General features: G+C 39.3%; 1 protein-coding gene and 1 pseudogene across 1 annotated transcript; one reads left to right on the top strand and one right to left on the bottom strand.

Annotated features, from left to right (window-relative positions):
- Positions 1-4,883: 4,883 nt before the first annotated feature.
- LOC116600154 lies at positions 4,884-5,805 on the bottom strand (annotated as a pseudogene).
- Positions 5,806-13,725: 7,920 nt separating this feature from the next.
- LOC116599831 (olfactory receptor 2AG1-like) lies at positions 13,726-14,658 on the top strand. Its single transcript, XM_032359795.1, has one exon. It carries the CDS (start codon positions 13,726-13,728, stop codon positions 14,656-14,658), a length of 933 nt encoding a protein of 310 aa, XP_032215686.1.
- Positions 14,659-20,971: the final 6,313 nt, after the last annotated feature.

Consider the following 20,971-nt stretch of genomic DNA (forward strand, 5'->3'; position numbering starts at 1 on the left):
CTAGGATGTAAGGTGTCCTTTAACTAAAATGTCATCTTCTCAAGAAAGGCCTTTCCTGAACACCAGCTTAAAATTGCAACCAACTGTTCCTTGCTTTCATTCTCTCATAACAACTTGCTACCATCAGACATATGCTTTACTTATATTTTATCATCCTCTTCTAAAATGTAAGTTCTATGAGAAGAGGAATCTTGAACTTCATTTATTGCTATATATTCAGCACATAGAAGAGGTCACAATAAATATTAAGTTAACAAATGAGTTAGGTGTTCATTGAATAAGGAAATACAAGCTGAGCTATTAAATCCATGTTGTATGAGTTGATTTAATACAGTAGTAACAATCATATAACATGGACATTAGGAGAAGGACATTAGGAGAAGGAAAGAAAAAGTGAAGAGGGGCCAATCAGAGGGGAAGAAAAACCACGAGAGACTGTGGATTCTGAGAAACAAACTGAGGGTTTTAGAGGGGTGGGGGGTGGGTGGAATAGGTGATTCTGATGGAGGGTATTAAGGAGGGCACTTATTGCATGGAGCATTGCATGTTGTACATAAACAATGAATCTTGGAACACTCAGCAAAAACTAGTTATGTATTTATGGTGACTAACATAGCACAATAAACATTAAAAAAAAAAAACCCTGAAAAAAACTATTTTCTCTAGGGGACAAGGGCAGTTCCCAGAATATGGTGACTTTAGTAGCTTGTTAGTTTCTCACACACTATTGTTCACCTAGATGTTCCTGCATAGCCATTGGTAGTTTGGCATCCAGGCAGAGACTGATGTTTTCATTTAAAAATATATATCAGTATCTGTGTCTTCTTACCCTGTTGACTCCACCAGTTCCATAATGAGGTCAGTTACATACTTTTTACAAAACTCAAAGTGATCCATGGCCACTTTTTCAATAATCTGATTCTGATTATGTGATATAACTTCCCTTTTACTTAATAACAACTGAAGAGGAAATTATAAAGTGAGCTTCTGAATGGCCATGAACCAGCAGGATATCTAAAAGTAGATGTCATTCAATTCCACTTCTGGGTAGTTAAATGAAGAAGATAAAAACACTAATTTGAAAAGATATATGCACCCCTATGTTCATTGCAACATTATTTAGTCAAAATATGGAAACAACCTAAGTGCCCATCAATAGATGCATTGATAAAGAAGATGTAGTGTATGTATACAATGGACTATTACTCTGCCATAAAAAGAGTGGAATCTTGCCATTTGCAATGACATGAATGGAGTGGACCTACAGTATATGCATGCAAAATAAAATAAGTTAGACAAAAAAAGGCAAATATCATATGATTTTACTTATATGTGGAATTTAAGAAACAAAACAAATAAAATGAGAGAGAGACAGATTCATAAATACAAAGAAAAAACTGGTGATTGCCAAATGGGAGAGGGTAAGGGAGATGAAATAGGTGAAAGGTATAAAGAGGTACAAACATTCGGTTATAAAATAACTAAGTCATGAAGTGTAAAGTACAGCATAGGAATCTAGCCAACAATATTATAATAACTGTCAGGTGGCAGATGATATCTACATTTATTGTGATAAGCATTTTGTAATGTATATAAATATCAAATCATTATGTTGTACACCTGAAACTAATATAATATTGTATGTCATCTATACTTCAATTAAAAAATATAAATTATTTTATTTACATCATAGCCTCTCAAAGAATCTGTAGTAAAAGATCAGTTTTTTGTTTCCTTGCATAAGATCATGTTGATACATATAATCTGAAAATAATACAACTCACAACTGCCTAGTGAATCTATTATTGCATACATTTATTCTCCCATGCAGAGTCATTACGCACACAAGGTATTCAATTCAGCAGGGACATCATGACACATAATGATGAGCAATGGATACCCAGAACAAGCCAGGGACACTGAAGCTGGAGCAACCAGATCTCAGTGTGGCAAGCTTGATTTTCATCAAGATCTCCTCATTTTCTCTGGCTCCTGCCATACTTCATCCATAATAACTTTGTTTATAGATGGTCATGAAGTCATAGCAGAACTCCAAGTTGAAATTTTTCTTGGTAAAAGATAAAATTTTCTATATTCTTCTTGCTGTGTGAAAGGAGGGTTTGGCTATGGTCAGCAGCACTCTTCTATATGACAAGAATCTCTACAAGATGCTCCATGGAAGATGGGGTGTGACAATTAGGGGATATTTGTAAGTCTGGGAAATGAAGTACAAATGGTACATGTTTGTGACTTAGGACTTCTGCCAGGAGAAAGAAACAATCATGCGGGGGAAATGGACAGAACTTTGATGGTCCCTAGCTATGTTTTTTCATGGCTCACAGGCTCTGCAGCCGGGCATGGAAATTGGTAGTGTTTCTATATGCCAATGAAGAGTTGGGTCAATTCCACTTAATACTTGCAGGTAGAGCTTTAGCTGAGGGTAAAGGACAACAGTGGATTTCCTTCCAAGGGAGTGGCAGTGCACACACTGAGCATCAATGAGTAGCCACAAGCATTACCAGTAGTGCTTTTGCCAAAACTTTTTTGGCAAGTTGTGAAAAAGGCTAATGGGGCCATTTAATCCCACAGAATAAGTTACATCTTCTGGGATTGCTTCTCATATGTCAGCCATCCTTTTCCACTTTCCAAAAAGGAGAACTTAATGGATACTGGCACAATCAAACCTGCAGAAGAGGGAGGAGCATGTCTGAGGAGCGAATAGCTGTGATGTATTAGTGTCACAGATGTTTCTGATAAGAGAGTTCTGATGTAGGCACATTGCTTCTTAATTCTCCTTCCTTCAACCCAACAATTGTTCTTGGAGAGAAGGAGTGTGTGATATGTGAAAATGTATGTTGGACTATGAGATCCCACACATTATTGTCTAAGCCAGTAGCTCCCCCATGTGTAGTTGAATTAACTATAGCAGTATTTTGGGACTCTACAGCAAAACAACACAACCCCTACAAACAAAACAAAATAAGAAAGAGGCTTCCATATCAGAGTTTTAAGGTAAAAAAATAATTGATATTTTTTCACATGAAATTATAGAATTTAGCATATTTTTTTCATTTATTTATTTTCAGCATAACAGTATCATTATTTTTTCACCACACCCAGTGCTCCATGCAATCCATGCCCTCTATAATACCCACCACCTGGTACCCCAGCCTCCCACCCCCCCCCCCGCCACTTCAAACCCCTCAGACTGTTTTTCAGAGTCCATAGTCTCTCATGATTCACCTCCCCTTCCAATTTACCCCAACCCCCTTCTCTCTAACTCCCCATGTCCTCCATGCTTTTTGTTATGCTCCACAAATAAGTGAAACCATATGATAATTGACTCTCTGCTTGACTTATTTCACTCAGCATAATCTCTTCCAGTCCCATCCATGTTGCTACAAAAGTTGGGTATATATGGACCACATCTTCCTTATCCATTCATCTGTTGAAGGGCATCTTGGTCCAGCATCTGTGGATGACTGTAGATGTTAGCATGGGATGAGGCTGACAACAAGCAATGGAGTTTAGAAGCAAAAGTACTATCTCTGGGGTAAATGCCCAATAGTGCAATTGCTGTGTCATAGGGCAGTTCTATTTTCAACATTTTGAGGAACCTCCATGCTGTTTTCCAGAGTGGCTGCACCAGCTTGCATTCCCACCAACAGTGTAGGAGGGTTCCCCTTTCTCCGCATCCTCCCCAGCATCTGTCATTTCCTGACTTGATGATTTTAGCCATTCTGACTGGTGTGAGGTGATATCTCATTGTGGGTAGTGATCCAAAGGGGCACGTGCACCTGAATGTTTATAGCAGCAATGTCCACAATAGCCAAACTATGGAAAGAACCTAGATGTCCATCAACAGATGAATGGATCAAGAAGATGTGGTATACTATGCAGCCACCAAAAGAAATGAAATCTTGCCATTTGCGACAACATGGATGGAACTAGAGCGTATCATGCTTAGTGAAATAAGTCAAGTGGAGAAAGACAACCATCATATGATCTCCCTGATATGAGGAAGTGGTGATGCAACATGGGGGCTTAAGTGGGTAGGAGAAGAATCAATGAAACAAGATGGGATTGGGAGGGAGACAAACCATAAGTGACTCTTAATCTCACAAAACAAACTGAGGGTTGCTGGGGGGAGGGGGTTTGGGGGAAGGGGGTGGGATTATGGACATTGGGGAGGGTATGTGCTTTGGTGAGTGCTGTGAAGTGTGTAAACCTGGTGATTCACAGACCTGTACCCCTGGGGATAAAAATATATGTTTATAAAAAATAAAAAATTAAAAAAAAATTCTATCTCTGGGTGAAAATGAATTAGTGACTTAGGAATGCAGTATAAATGAAGTTCCTCTTTGATGTATAAAAATATTAATATAATATGATATAAATATATAACTTACATTATATGTAATGCAGTAGCAAAAAAGCGGTTATGAGGCAAGCGAGCCATAACCACAAAGAAGACAGGTGACAAACTTGAAAACATCCTTGTTTTCAAGAAGACAGGTGACAAACTTGAAAACATCCTTGATATACAAGCATTACCCTTACAGATGTATCAGCCTAGGGATAGTTCAGAGAGAAAGCTGTTAAAAATGTCAAATCAGGGGGTGCCTGGGTGGCTCAGTGGGTTAAAACCTCTGCTTCAACTCGGGTCATGATCACAAGGTCCTGGGATCGAGCCCCATATCGGGTTCTCTCCTGTGCAGGGAGCCTGCTTCCTCCCCTTTCTCTCTTCCTGCCTCTCTGCCCACTTGTGATCTCTGTCTGTCAAATAAATAAATAAAATCTTAAAAAAAAATGTCGAATCAGTTTGGAATGTCTTCATTCCCAAAGCTGTATATCAATATAAAGATTCTTGCCTCTGAGAGGGTTTATCTTCCAAATACTTTCATAAATGCCTCCTTCACATCCTTGTTTCTCAGGCTATAAATGAATGGGTTCATCATGGATGTTACAACTGAGTAAAACACAGAGATCACCTTATCCCCTTCACTTATGTTCTTGGAATTTGGACGCATGTAGGTAAATATTGTTGAGCCATAGAAGAAGACAACAACAGTGAGATGAGAACCCCAGTAGAAGAGACCTTGGGCCTCCCCTCTCCTGACTGTATCTGAATCACAGTGAATATAATATTCCAATAGGAGAAAAGGATGAGGGAAAGAGGACCAAGGAGAATTACCACACCTATTGCAAAGATGGCAATCTCAGCTTTGTAGGTTTCTTCTGAAGCCAACTTCAGGAGTGCAGGAGGTTCACAAAAATAATGATTAATTATGTTCTGTCCGTGGTATGACAGACATAAAGTAAATGTTGTGTCTACCAGAGATACAAATGCTCCAGTGGCCCAGGACCCTATGCTCAGCTGTATACACACCCTCTGGGTCATGAGCATGGAGTAGTGAAGGGGCTTACAGACAGCACATAGCGGTCATAGGACATCACTGCTAGGAGGGAACTTTCTGTACACCCAGCTACTAGGAAAAAAATCATCTGAATTGAACACCCAGCAAAGGAAATGGTTTTTCTCATTACTAGCAAATGGAATAACATCTGGGGGATGATTGTTGTAGAGAAACAGAGATCAGTAAATGACAAGTTTTTAAGGAAGAAGTACATTGGTGTTTGAAGTCGAGAGTCGATATGAGTTAGCATTATGATGAGAAGATTTCCCAACAGAGTTATCAGGTAGATGATGAGAAACACCACAAACAGGAGGATCTGTATCTGCCGATCTGAAGAAAGGCCCAGCAAGATAAATTCAGTCACATAGGTTTGGTTTTCTGTGCCCATTGATGTTTATTTCTGCCTACACATTAGCATAACTAGGGCAATCAGAAGTTGACTATAATGGAAAATCAAATCCTGAAAGCAAAGATCTCATTGCAAGAACAAAAGTATTTGACTGAAAACATTCTTGGAAGCATTTAAGACACTTGATTTTCTAAAAATTCCATACCTAATTCTTTTTTTTTAAATGATTCTTTTTTTTTAAAAATTTTCAGCATAACAGTATTCATTATTTTTGCATTACACCCAGTGCTCCATGCAATCTGTGCCCTCTATAATACCCACCACCTGGTACCCCGACCTCCCACCCCCTGCCCCTTCAAACCCCTCAGATTGTTTTTCAGAGTCCATAGTCTCTCTCTCATGGTTCACCTCCCCTTCCAATTTCCCCCAAATCCCTTCTCTAATTCTTACTGAAACTATTTGAAAAAGGATGCCAACATATTATATGGATTTGAGAAAACACGATGAGTTCAGCCTTTAGTAGAAAGCCCAGGTTTTTCTTTTTCCTAGTTTATTTTCTCAGTCAGCAGATTTTGACTTTCATCAAGGAGCAGAAGCAATAATTATCTTTTCCTTTCTATTTCCAAGGGATCCTTTGTCATCCTTCTTAGTAGGAAGGGAATTTTAAGAAACCATTTAGATCATGTTATAATCCACAGTCTTAGTACTTTTTTAAATTCTTTTTTTAAAATAATTTCATTCAAGAGCTGTTATTTTTTTAAATTAAACTAATTTATTTTCAGCATAACAGTATTTATTATTTTTTCACCACACCCAGTGCTCCATGCAATCCGTGCCCTCTATAATACCCACCACCTGGTTCCCCCAATCACCCACCCCCCCGCCACTTCTACTGTGTCAGAGAATCAAGGCTTGATGGCAATGTGGAAGACTAAGGCATAATGGGCCCACATCATTACTGAGCCAAGATGTTGGAGACAAGACCAGACTTGGGTAACACCACACACTATGGAACAAAGGACAACCCTTTGTGGAGATAAAATTGCACCACAATAGCTGTCTGCACAATGGCAGTGTCTTTTCTGGTGCGACTAGTGTTTGAGCTCATTCATGCTGCTGTTTGTTTTATAATATCCAATGAGTTGTGTAGGTGCATCAGTAGGAAATCAGGTTCTGGTCCAATGCTTTGTAGTCAGGCAGACATACTATTCAGTTTATATATTACTGTATATCAGGAATAAGCAAAGAATAACATCGCTGGGTATAAGCTAATAGAAAAGAAAATTAGAGAATGTAGCTGGGGACATGGGCAAATGATTGGCACTTGTGGCTGGAGTCTTCTATCCCTGAGAAGGGTTATGGTCAAATAATCTTCAACAAAGTAGGAAAAAATATCTGGTGGAAAAAAGACAGTCTCTTCAATAAATGGTGCTGGGAAAATTGTACAGCTATATATAGAAGAATGAAACTCAACCATTCTCTCATACCATACATAGAGATAAACTCAAAATGGATGAAAGACCTCAATGTGAGGCATGGATCTATCAAAATCTGAGAGGAGAACATAAGCAGTAACCTCTTTGATATTGGCCACAGAAACATCTTTCAAGACACATCTCCAAAGGCAAAGGAAACAAGAGTGAAAATGAGCTTTTGGGACTTCATCAAGATCAAAAGCTTCTGCATAGAAAAGGTAACAGTCAAAAAAACAAAGAGGAAATCCATGGAATGGGAGAGAATATTCGCAAATGACATTACAGAAAGATCTATAAAGAACCCCTCAAACTCAACACCCAAAAAACAGATAATCATGTTAAAAATGGGTAGAATACATAAACAGATACATCAGAAAAGACACATAGACAAGTGGAACAGAGTAGAGAGCCCAGATATGGACCCTCAACTCTATGGTCAAATAATCTTCGACAAAACAAGAAAAAATATACAGTGGAAAAAAGACAGTCTCTTCAATAAATGGTGCTGGTAAAATGGGACAGCTATATGTAGAAGAATGAAACTCAACCATTCTCTTACAGTGTACACAAAGATAAGCTCAAAATGGATAAAAGACCTCAACGTGAGACAGGAATCCATTAGAATCCTAGAGGAGAACATAGGCAGTAACCTCTTCCATATCAGCTACAGCAACTTCTTTCAAGATATGAAAGGTATTTCAAGATTTCCAAAGGCAAAAAAAACAAAAGTGAAAATGAGCTTTTGGGACTTCATCAAGATCAAAAGCTTCTGCACAACAAAGGAAACAGTCAACAAAACAAAGAGGCAACCCAGAGAATGGGAAAAGATATTTGCAAATGACAGTATAGACAAAAGGTTGATATCCAGGATCTATCAAACTCAACACATACAAACAGACAATCATATCAAAAAATGGGCAGAAGATATGAAAAGACACTTCTCCCATGAAGACATACAAATGGCTATCAGACACATGAAAAACTGTTCATCATCACTAGCCATCAGGGGGATTCAAATTAAAACCACATTGAGATATCATCTTACACCAGTTAGAATGGCCAAAATTAGCAAGACAGGAAACAACATGTGTTAGAGGGGATGTGGAGAAAGGGGAACCCTCTTCCACTGTTGGTGGGAATGCAAGTTGGTGCAGCCAATTTGGAAAACAGTGTGGAGATTCCTTAAGAAATTAAATTAAATTTAATTTCCTCAAGAAATTAAAAAATTAAAAATAGACCTTCCTTATGACCCTGCAATTGCACTACTGGGTATTTACCCCAAAGATACAGATGTAGTGAATAGAAGGGCCATCTGTACCCCAATGTTTATAGCAACAATGGCCACAGTCGCCAGACTATGGAAAGAACCAAGATGCCCTTCAACGGATGAATGGATAAGGAAGATGTGGTCCATATACACTATGGAGTATTATGCCTCCATAAGAAAGGATGAATACCCAACTTTTGTAGCAACATGGATGGGACTGGAAGAGATTATGCTGAGTGAATTAAGTCAAGCAGAGAGAGTCAATTATCATATGGTTTCACTTATTTGTGGAGCATCACAAATAGCATGGAGGACATGGGGAGTTAAAATGGAGAAGGGAGTTGGGGGAAATTGGAAGGGAGGTGAACCATGAGAGACTATGGACTCTGAAAAGCAATCTGAGGGTTATGAAGGGGCAGGGGGTGGGAGGTCGGGGTACCAGGTGGTGAGTATTAGAGAGGGCATGGATTGCATGGAGCACTGGGTGTGGTGCAAAAATAATGAATACTGTGATCTTGAAAACAAATAAAAAATAAATTTAAAACAAACAAAGAAACAAACAAAAAAATAAAATCTTTGTTAATTCAAAAAAAATAAAAATAATAAAAAAATAAAATTATATTGATGAACAACAACAAGAAAATATATACTTATGCATATGTCTCCTCAGGGAAGGGAAACAGAAGCAAAAATAATCTACTGGTATTGTACCAAAATAAAAAGTTTCTGTACCATGGCAGAAACCATCAACAAAACAAAAGGCATCCTAGTGAATGGGAGACAATACCTGCAAATGATATATTCAGCAGGGAGGTTAATATAAAAGATATATAAAGAACTTACACAGCTCAATACCAACCCCCCCCCACACACACACAACCAAACAACCCTCTGATTAAAAAATGGACCAAGTACATGAAGAGACAATTTTTCATATATATTTTAGTTGTGATTTGAGAGGAGCTGTGGTGGACACTTCCATTCATATTTAGGAAACATTGATTGGGTTCAATCTCATGCAATTATCCTGCTAGAAGCTAGAAATGTGATTTGAGAACAAAAAAGGCCTAGTTCCTGCCCTTCTGGACTTATATGTTAGTGTAGTATGCTACCAGATTATCCCAGAGATCAGAAGGAAAAAGAAATTATTCATGTTAATATAGAACAGACAAAGCTTAGAAGGAGGAATATGGAAATTTAGTGAGTTTAAAACAAACTGAGTAACATGATATAATAAGTACTATTGGATTTTACAAAGATGAGTTTGGTGATCTTGAGACAAAGTATGTCAGTTCAGCTCAGGTATGGTACTTGGCAGGTGATGTAAATGTGCTGAGGAATATAATGAAGAAGTGAAGTGATCCACAAAGTGTGCCACAAAGTGCCACTACACTTAGTGGAGTAGGATCTCTTTCCTTTCAGATTACCCAGAATGGAAAGGATTTTTGTCAACCTGGGTATCACCTATTGGAAATGTTGACTGGCTCCATCAATGGAAACACTCTGGGTCTCCACACCACCCCATACAGGAGAACAGTTAAAGACAACTCCCCAAAGAAGAAATATGCACTAAACTGTTAATAAGTGAGAAATACAATTTTATTGGGTTATGCTATTATTATTTCTGGGTTCTCTGATTAGGTTATGATACTGTTATTTCTGGGTTCTCAAATGTAGCAGGTGACAAGTGTTATCTTCACGTATAATGAATGAGCAGTTGAGAGTAGAAGAAGACCCAGTTATTATAAATTCTTTTTGAAAAAGTTTATGGCAAAAGTGCAGGGGATTTTGAGATACAATCCATAAAGGAGAGAAAACCGATTATTGACTCTCTCTGCTTGACTTATTTCACTCAGCATAATCTCTTCCAGTCCTGTCCATGTTGCTACAAAAGTTGGGCATTCGTCCTTTCTGATGGAGGCATAATACTCCATAGTGTATATGGACCACATCTTCCTTATCCATTCATCCGTTGAAGGGCATCTTGGTTCTTTCCACAGTATGGCGACTGTGGCCATTGTTGCTATAAACATTGGGGTACAGATGGCCCTTCTTTTCACGACATCTGTATCTTTGGGGTAAATACCCAGTAGTGCAATTGCAGGGTCATAGGGAAGCTCTCTTTTTAATTTCTTGAGGAATCTCCACACTCTTCTCCAAAGTGGCTGCAACAACTTGCATTCCCACCAACAGTGGAAGAGGGTTCCCCTTTCTCCACATCCTCTCCAACACATGTTGTTTCCTGTCTTGCTAATTTTGGCCATTCTAACTGGTATAAGGTGGTATCTCAATGTAGTTTTAATTTGAATCTCCCTGATGGCCAGTGATGATGAACATTTTTCCATGTGCCTGATAGCCATTTGTATGTCTTCATTGGAGAAATGTCTGTTCATATCTTCTGCCCATTTTTTATGTGATTTTGTGGAGCATAACAAATAGCATGGAGGACAAGGGGAGATGGAGAGGAGAAGGGAGTTGAGGGAAATTGGAAGGGGAGAGGAGAAGGGAGTTGAGGGAAATTGGAAGGGGAGGTGAACCGTGAGAGACTATGGACTCTGAAAAACAATCTGAGGGTTTTGAAGGGGCGGGGGGTGGGAGGTTGGGGGAACCAGGTGGTGGGTATTGGAGAGGGCACAGATTGCATGGAGCACTGGATGTGGTGCAAAAACAATGAATACTGTTATGCTGAAAAAAAATTAATTAAAAAAATACAGTTCAAAAACCAACCAAACAAACAAAAACACCCCCAAATTATTATTTGTTTGTTTGAACAGGGAAATATTTATCATATTTGGAAGCTGAATGAAGTTAGAGGGAGAGCTTATAACATAAGAAAAACATGTAAATGACAGAACAAGCAGGACAGGGAATGAACCTGAGGATTTAGAATTTTGGTAATAACTATAAGGCCAACTCCTCCACCGAATACACTCTGGGAGTATCCTACAGCTGACACGAAACCCACATTAACTTCTGGGGCAGAGCCTTCACCATGAAACGGACCCTTGTTTCCTAGTCAGCAATTTAGAAATGGGCCATTAGTGCCTCCTGAGGATAGGGTAGAACTCTGGAGCATCTGTGCTCATTTAGTGAGAGACCAGAGATGCCAGGCCAGGAAACATACCCAACAGGACTCATTAACATCCTGTTTTGTGGACCAGCATTTCCAGGGGGAGGCCCTTTCAGCTGAGATGAGAAGTCCCTGGGAATGGTAGGCATGGAATAAAGCAGAGAGGGTGGAGTCATGGGATATGGAGCCAGAACAGCCTCCCCAAGGACAGGGCCCTGGTTCACTGTTCTCCCCAGGGACAGTGAGGCTAGGCATGGCAGGGCCTCCCTTGGGCAGCTCTTCCAATATCTACTTCCCCCAGATTCCTGCTGCTTTCCTCTTTGCTCCAAGACCTTAACAAGAGTAAATGACAGTCTGAGCATCTGGACCCAAGAACTCAGTCTCACACCTTCTCCAGAGCTGGATGCTGATAGGTTCTCGACCTGGAGACCTGGGTGATAGAAGCAGCACCTCCTAATTCTCCACAGGTGTGAGAACAGGAAATCCATCTCTGAAGTAAGAGCTTCACAGAAACTACCCAAGACTATTAGCCCTCTGTCTCTATTACATCTCTGTAGCAGACCTGTGAGGAATAGAGGACCAGAAGAAATGGCCCTGACATCTATGTTGGTCAGACTCCTCAGACTCTTAACCCAACTTGGCAAAATTTGAACCAGCTGGACACTCTTAGAAAAGCTTACTCTTTCTGCATTTCCACAGGAAAATCCTTGACTCTCAAACAACCCCTGAGGCAGGTTGCATGGTTTGGCAGCTTGGCTTCTCACTATCTGAGGTAAAGCCTTTATCTCTCTTTCAGGGAAGTGTGTAGCCTCTAGATATGTTGAATTTTGAAACAGAGCCCAAAGCAGACCCTAAGAGTTTAAGCTATACTGTCTTCCAGATTCTCTAGTGCTTTGGGCTCTGTACCCCATCCTAATGACCTCTATTCCTGGTTTCCTAAACATGAAAAATCCATGAAAATGAAGAAAGAGTCTATGCAACATCCTAGGTCTGAGTGACCACTTCCTGGTGGAAGTATCAATACCTGTCCATACAGCCCAGGCTTTGCTGACCTCTGATATGGGATTTTTGCACCTATCTGGTAATAAATGTCTCCAAATCAAAGGGCCATCTAAGAGCCAATAATATGCCTGTCATATGCTTTAATGCTTTCCAGAACAGGAATTTATCCTGTCTATCCTGTGGCCATTTAATCCAATGTAGACACTCTGGCCCTGCAGGAGGGAGATTGGGGATCTCAGTCAGGTGTAATAGAGGGCAGATAGAATTATTGAGCCTGATTACAACATACAACACATGCTCTTTTGTTGCCAGCAGCTTTCACCTTTTCTCCTAAACACAAACACTCTGATCTTTTTGGGCAGGGCCTCATTAGTTATCAGATCTTTGAGTTCTCCCAGGCTCCCATGTTTGCATAACCAGTAAAGAAACACCTATGTTGTAATTGATCTTAAAGGTTTAGCTCATAAAGGTAATACCATGTCAAAAACTCCATCCCCTAGTCTCAGAGAGTATGGAATCCCTTCTCCCTCAAACACATGGAGAGTATGGAGCTGATCCAGGGAAGTGACTAAGGTGGATGTATTTTAGCTCTTTCTATGAGACTTACAACTATAGCCTTGAGTACTACAAACAAACGTGGACAAAAGTTATATGGAAAATGTAGGGGAAGTGCTTTGTTGAGATCACACATCTGTACCAGCTTTAGAATTTTATATTCAGAACAGGTCATTAGGACAGTAACTGGGTATTTAAATCATTGACACACAGTATACTAAAAACAGGTACAAAAACAACCTAGGGTTTGGGTTCCAGGATATTGATTTCTAGAGAGAGGTGATTTAATTGTGGAAACATACATGTCAAGTTTTGATGTCCTGAATAAGATTTTCATGTAGTGACATGTTAATGTTTAGCTACTGTGATGTCTGCTCTCCATTCAGATGGATCTTTCTTCAAGGTACAATTAAAAGTGTCAGAAACTGAGAGGTTAACAGGTAAAGTCCATTTCCAGTAGGAAAGACATTGCTTCATTGGATTCATGTTGGCCATCATCAGGAGCCTGTGATGTTACAAACTAGGGACCACCTTAGCAAAAATTCACTGAGAATGTATTTGATTCTAGGAAACTAAAGAAACAACACAGAATGGAGCACTGGAACTCCACCTTGGGAAGTGGCTTTATATTGATGGGGATTCTGAATGACAGTGGGTCTCCTGAAGTGCTCTGTGCCACAATCACAGTCCTGTACATGTTGGCCCTGACCAGCAATGGCCTGCTGCTCTTGGTCATTACAGTGGATTCCCGGCTCCACGTGCCCATGTACTTCCTGCTCAGGCAGCTCTCACTCATGGATCTCCTCTTTACATCTGTTGTCACTCCCAAGGCTGTCATGGATTTTCTGCTCAATGAAAACACCATCTCCTTTGGGGGCTGTGCCCTTCAGATGTTTCTGGCATTGATGTTGGGTGGTGCAGAGGATCTGCTACTGGCCTTCATGGCCTATGACAGATATGTGGCCATTTGTCATCCTCTGAACTACATGGTCTTCATGAGGCCAAGGGTCTGTTGGTTCATGGTGGCCACATCCTGGCTACTGGCATCCCTAAGTGCCATTGTTTATACTATGTATACTATGCACTATCCCTTCTGCATGTCCCGGAAGATCAGGCACCTGCTTTGTGAGATCCCACCTTTGCTGAAGTTGGCCTGTGCAGATACCTCTAGATATGAACTGTTTGTGTATGTGATGAGTGTAACCTTCCTGATACCCCCTCTTTTTACTATCATTTCCTCTTATGCACTAATCCTGTGTACTGTATTTCGGATGCCTTCAAGTGAGGGGAAGCAGAAAGCCCTAGTTACCTGCTCTTCCCACCTGATGGTGGTTGGGATGTTCTATGGAGCTGCCACATTTATGTATGTCCTTCCCAGTTCACTCCATAGCCCTAAGCAAGACAACATCCTCTCTCTTTTCTACACAGTTGTCACTCCAGCCCTGAACCCCCTTATCTACAGTCTGAGGAATAAGGATGTTATGAGAGCCTTGAAAAGAGTCCTGGGAAAATACAAGCTGTGACACACTCCAGCATCTAGGGAGAGCTTCTGGCTGTCCCTCAGAGTTCATTTCTCTTCAAAGATTTCTGCTAATGTCCCATGGTGAAAACACCGTAATGCAATGGCTACATTTTAATAGTTAAATGAAGGAATGTAATTTGTATTTTAAATTTTTTTTAATTTTCAGCATAACAGTATTCATTATTTTTGCACCACACCCATGGATCTATGCAATCCGTGCCCTCTATAATACCCACCACCTGGTACCATGACCTCCCACCCCCCGCCCCTTCAAAACCCTCAGATTGTTTTTCAGAGTCCATAGTCTCTCATGGCTCACCTTCCCTTCCAATTTCCCTTAACTCCCTTCTTCCTATCTCCCCATGTCCTCCATGCTATTTGTTATGCTCCATAAATAAGTAAAACCATATAATTGACTCTCTCTGCTTGACTTACTTCACTCAGCATAATCTCTTCCAGTCTCGTCCATGTTGCTACAAAAGTTGGGTATTCATCTTTTCTGATGGAGGCATAATATTCCATAGTGTATATGGACCTTATCCATTCGTCCGTTGAAGGGCATCTTGGTTCTTTCCACCATTTGGCGACCGTGGCCATTGCTGCTGTAAACATTGGGGTACACTGGCCCTTCTTTTCACTACATCTGTATCTTTGGGGTAAATACCCAGGAGTGCAATGGCAGGGTCATAGGGAAGTTCTATTTTTAATTTCTTGAGGAATCTCCACACTGGTCTCCAGATAGGCTGCACCAACTTGGGAGAGGGTTCCCCCTTCTCCACATCCCCTCCAACACATGTTGTTTCCGGTCTTGCTAATTTTGGCCATTCTAACTGGTGTAAGGTGATATCTCAATGTGGTTTTAATTTGAATTTCTCTGATGGCTAGTGATGATGAACATTTTTTCATGTGTCTGATAGCCATTTGTATGTTTTCATGGGAGAAGTGTCTGTTTCTATGTTCTGCCCATTTTTTGATATGATTGTCTGTTTTGTGTGTGTTGAGTTTGAGGAGTTCATTATAGATTCTGGATATCAACCTTTTGTCTGTACTGTCATTTGCAAATATCTTTTCCCATTCCGTGGGTTGCCTCTTTTTTTTCTTGACTGTTTCCTTTCCTGTGCAGAAGCTTTTGCTTTTGATGAAGTCCCAAAAGTTCATCTTCTCTTTTGTTTCCTTTGCCTATGGAGACATATCTTGAAAGAAGTTGCTGTGGCTGATATCGAAGAGATTACTGCCTATGTTCTCCTCTTGGATTCTGATGGATTCCTGTCTCACATTGAAGTCTTTTATCCATTTTGAGTTTATCTTTGTGTACGGTGTAAGAGAATGGCAAATAATCCTAAAATTTGTATGGAATCAGAAGAGACCCTGAATCACTAAGGAAATGTTGAAAAACAAAAATAAAACTGAGGGCATCACCTTACCTGATTTCAAGCTTTATTACAAAGCTGTGATCACCAAGACAGCATGGTACTGGCATCAAAACAGACACATAGACCAGTGCAACAGAGTAGAGAGCCCTGATATGGACCCTCAACTCTATGGTCAAATAACCTTCGACAAAACAGGAAAAAATATACAGTGGAAAAAAGACAGTCTCTTCAATATATCGTGCTGGGAAAACTGGGAAGCTATATGTAGAAGAATGAATGTAATTTGACTTGTCAAATGAATTAATGTGTCTGTATTTTTACCATTTTATTTTATTTTTTGAAGTACAGTTGACATAGAATCTTACATTAGTTTCAGGTATGCAGCATAGTGATTTGACTAGGTCTTTATTTTATGGGACGGTCACCACAAAATATAGCTACCATCTATTATTATACAACACTATTACAGTGTTACGGACTACTATGCCCTTTATCCCCACTGTACCTTTTATCCTGGTGACTTATTTATTCTATAACTGAAGTCTGTATGTCTCACTGCCCTTTAACCATTTCACCATCATTCTACCACCCCCTCCCTCAATGCTCTGTCAACCACCAGTTTATTCTCTGTATTTATGGTTTGCTTTTGTTGTCTCTTTATTCTTTTCTTTTGTTTAAAATTCCACATGTAGGTGAAAGCATATGGTATTTGTCTTTCTCTGACTTATTTCACTTAGGTTATACCCTCAATGTCCATCCATATTGCCATAAATGGCAAGATTTCATTCCTTTTTATGGCTGATTAATATTCCACTATATATATAGTGGAATATATATATATATATTTATAATGAAATATATATATATATATATATATACACACACACACAACACACACACACACACACACACACACACACACGCCACAATCAGCAGGTACTTGGGTTGCTTTCATTATCTTGGCTATTGTAAATAATGCAGGAATAAACACAGATATGTTTATATCTTTATGAATTAGTGTTTTCATTTTCTTTGGATAAGTATCCTTTAGTGGAACTACTGAACCATATATTATTTCTGTTTCAATTTTTTGAGGAATCTCCATACTGTTTCCACCGTGGCTGCACCAATTTACATTCTCACCAACATTGCACAAAGTTTTCTTTTTCTCCACATCGGCACCAGCACTTATTTCTTGTCTTTCTGATCCTGGCCATTCTGATGTGTTTAAAGTGATGTTTCATTATCAAATGCTTTTAAATCTTTTTTCCGTCAGGTAATTTATTAAAAAAAAAATAGTCACAGTCTATTTAAACGTTGCTGTCCATTTTCCCATGTAGCTAATGAGTTAAATGAGCCCAGGTACTTTTACCAGTTTTGGACTGACAAACCTCTGACTGGGGAGTCCATACTAGACCAAGATATGAACCAAAAAAAAAAGAAAGTTTCAAGTGGGAAGCCTAAGCAAACCCCACATCAGGGGAGCAGACCTTGAGATTTGCACAAATTTTAGACCAGCTGACCTTGTTAAATGATCATGTAGTCAGTCTAATTAACTACTAGTAGTTTATATGCATTTCTGTCATGTTCTCTCCTTTTTCCAAATAGTCTTTATAGAAAATGCCTGAGTCCTCTAACAGGTGTCATTGTTTGTCTTTTTTTTTTTTTAATTAACATATAATATATTCTTTGCTCCAGGGGTACCGGTCTGTGATTCCTCACAACATTCATCATAGCACATACCCTCCCCAGTGTCCATCTCTCAGCCACCCCACCCTCTCACCCCCGGCTCCAGCAACTCGCCGTTTGTTTCCTGAAATTAAGAGTCTCTCATGGTTTGTCTCCCTCTCTGCTTTCCTTTTGTTTCATTTTACCCTCCATTCCCCTATGATCCTCTGTCTTGTTTCTCAAATTCCTTATATCAGTGAGATCATATGATAATTTTCCCTCTCTGATTGACTTATTTCACTTAGCATAATACCCTCTACTTCCACCCACATTGTCGCAAATGGCAAGATTTATTATGTTTGATGGCTGCATAATATCCCGTTGTATATACCACATCTTCTTTATCCATTCATTTGTTGATGGATATCTAGGCTCTTTCCTAGTTAAGCTATTGTGGACATTGCAGCTATAAATATTCTGGTGCCAGTGCCCCTTCAGATCACTAGGTTCGAATCTTTATGGTTAAATACCCAGTAGTTCCATTGCTGCATCATAGGGTAGCTCCATTTTCAACTTTTTGAGGAACCTTCATACTGTTTTTCAGAGTGGCTGTACCAGCTTGCATTCACACCAACAGTGTGGGAGGGTTCCCCTTTTTTTGATCCTTGACAATACCTGTCATTTCCTGACTTGTTAATTTCAGCCATTCTGACTGGTGTGAGGTGGTATCTCATTGTGGTTTTGATTTGTATTTCTCTGATGCTGAGTGATGTGGAGCACTTTTTCATGTGTCTGTTGGCCATCTGGATGTCTTCTTTGCAGAAATGTCTGTTCATGTCCTCTGCCCATTTCTTGACTGGGTTAATTGGCCTTTGGGAGTTGAATTTGATCAGTTCTTTATAGATTTTGGACACTAGCCCTTTATCTGATATGTCATTTGCAAATATCTTCTCCCATTCTGTCCGTTGTCTTTTGTTTTCATTGACTGTTTCCTTTGCTGTGCAAAAGCTTTTGATCTTGATGAAGTCCCAATAGTTCATTTGCCTTTGGCGATGTTTCTAGGAAGAAGTTGCTGCAGCTGAGGTTGAAGAGGTTGCTGCCTGTGTTCTCCTTGAGGATTTTGATGGATTCCGGTCTCACCTTAAGGTCTTTCATCCATTTTGCGTCTATTTTTATGTGTGTTATAAGAAAATAGTCCAGTTTCATTCTTCTGCATGTGGCTGTCCAATTTTCCCAACACCATTTGTCAAAGAGGCTGTCTTTTTTTCCAATACACAATCTTTCCTGCTTTGTCAAAGATTAGCTGACCATAGAGTTGAGGGTCCATTTCTGGGCTCTCTATTCTGTTCCATTGATCTATGCGTCTGTTTCTGTGCCAGTACCATACTGCCTTGTTGATGACAGCTTTGTAATAGAGCTTGAAGTCTGGAATTGTGATGCTGCCAACTTTGGCTTTCTTTCTCAACATTCCTCTGGCTATTTGGGGTCTTTTCTGATTCCATATAAATTTTAGGATCATTGTTCCATTTCATTGAAAAAAGTTGATGGTATTTTGATAGGGATTTCATTAAGTGTGTAGATTGCTCTAGTTAGCTGAGACGTTTTCACAATATTTTTTCTTCTGATCCATGAGCATGGAATGTTTTTCCATTTCTGCATGTCTTCTTCAATTTCCTTCAATGAGTACTCTATAGTTTTCTGTGTACAGATCCTTTGTCCCTTTGGTTACATTTATTCCTAGGTATCTTATGATTTTGTGTGTAATTGTTAATGGGATCAACTGACTCCTTAATTTCTCTTTCTTCTGTCTTGTTGTTGATGTATAGAAATGCAACTGATTTCTGTGCATTAATTTTATTTATTTATTTATTTATTTATTTATTTATTTATAATTTTTTATTTTTTATAAACATATGTTTTTATCCCCAGGGGTACAGGTCTGTGAATCACCAGGTTTACACACTTCACAGCACTCACCAAAGCACATACCCTCCCCAGTGTCCATAATGCATTGATTTTATATCCTGACAATTTATTGAATTCCTGTATGAGTTCTAGCAGTTTTAGAGTTCTAGCAGTCTTTTGGGTTTTTGACCTAAAGTATCAAATCATCTGGAAAGAGTGAGAGTTTGACTTCTTCTTTGCCAGTTCGGATGGCAGTCGTGCATTTTATAGAGTTGATATGTGCACATAAAATAGAACTTTTTTACTTATTAATATGTAGTAATTTTCTCCTGTGCATTATATGGCAGCTATATTGTGCAGTGACAAAGAGAGTCTGGGGTCACTTGTCAGAGTACCGAGGTTTGAATTCAATACATTCCCACTTACTTATATAACTTTGAGCATGTTTCATTTTTTAATTTTTTGATTTTTATGAACATATAATGTATTACTAGCCCCAGGGGTACAGGTCTGTGAATCTCCAGGCTTACACATTTCACAGCACTCACCATAGCACATACCCTCTCCAAAGTCCATAACCCAAACACCCTCTCCGTAACCCCCCACCCCCAGCAACCCTCAGTTTGTTTTGTGACATTAGGAGTCTTTAATGGTTTGTCTTCCTCCCGATCCCATCTTGTTTAATTTTTTCTTCTCTATCCCCAAGCCCCCCACTTTGCCTCTCAAATTCCTCATATCAGTGAGATCATATGATAATTGTCTTTCTCTGATTGACTTATTTCATTGTGCATGTTTCTTAACTTCTCTGTAATTGCACATCTCTAAACTGTAAACTGGCAATAATAGTTAGATTACTCCATAGTCTTTGTGAGGATTAAATAAATTAGCAAATATAAATGTAAGGCATTTAGAATAGCACCTGGCATTTAATGAGTATTTAATAAATCTTAATTATTATGTGAATAAATAGCCTTAAAGATATTTTTGTGTGATGATATAATGTTATATCATATGGATGTTTTGTAACAGAATTGGCTATTTCATCACTGTTATACATTTAGTGTGTGCATGTGTGTGTGTGTTTCCAAAAAGAACAATGTTGGGGATCCTGGGTAGCTTAGTCACCAGGCATCTGCCTTTGGCTCAGGTCATGATTCCAGGGTTCTGGGACTGAGATACACATCGGCTCCCTGCTCAGCGGGAAGACTGCTTCTCCCTCTCCCACTCCCCAGCTTGTATCCCATCCCTCTGTCAAATAAATAAACAAAATCTTTAAACAAATAAAATAAATAAAAAAAAATAGAATCGATTCTCTAATTTCCCTTTCTGTATTTTCATTGTTAGTGTATAAGAAAGCCACTGATTTCT

The sequence above is a fragment of the Mustela erminea genome, chromosome 9, assembly GCF_009829155.1.
Source record: "Mustela erminea isolate mMusErm1 chromosome 9, mMusErm1.Pri, whole genome shotgun sequence".
In the NCBI taxonomy this organism is placed as follows: Eukaryota; Metazoa; Chordata; class Mammalia; order Carnivora; family Mustelidae; genus Mustela; species Mustela erminea.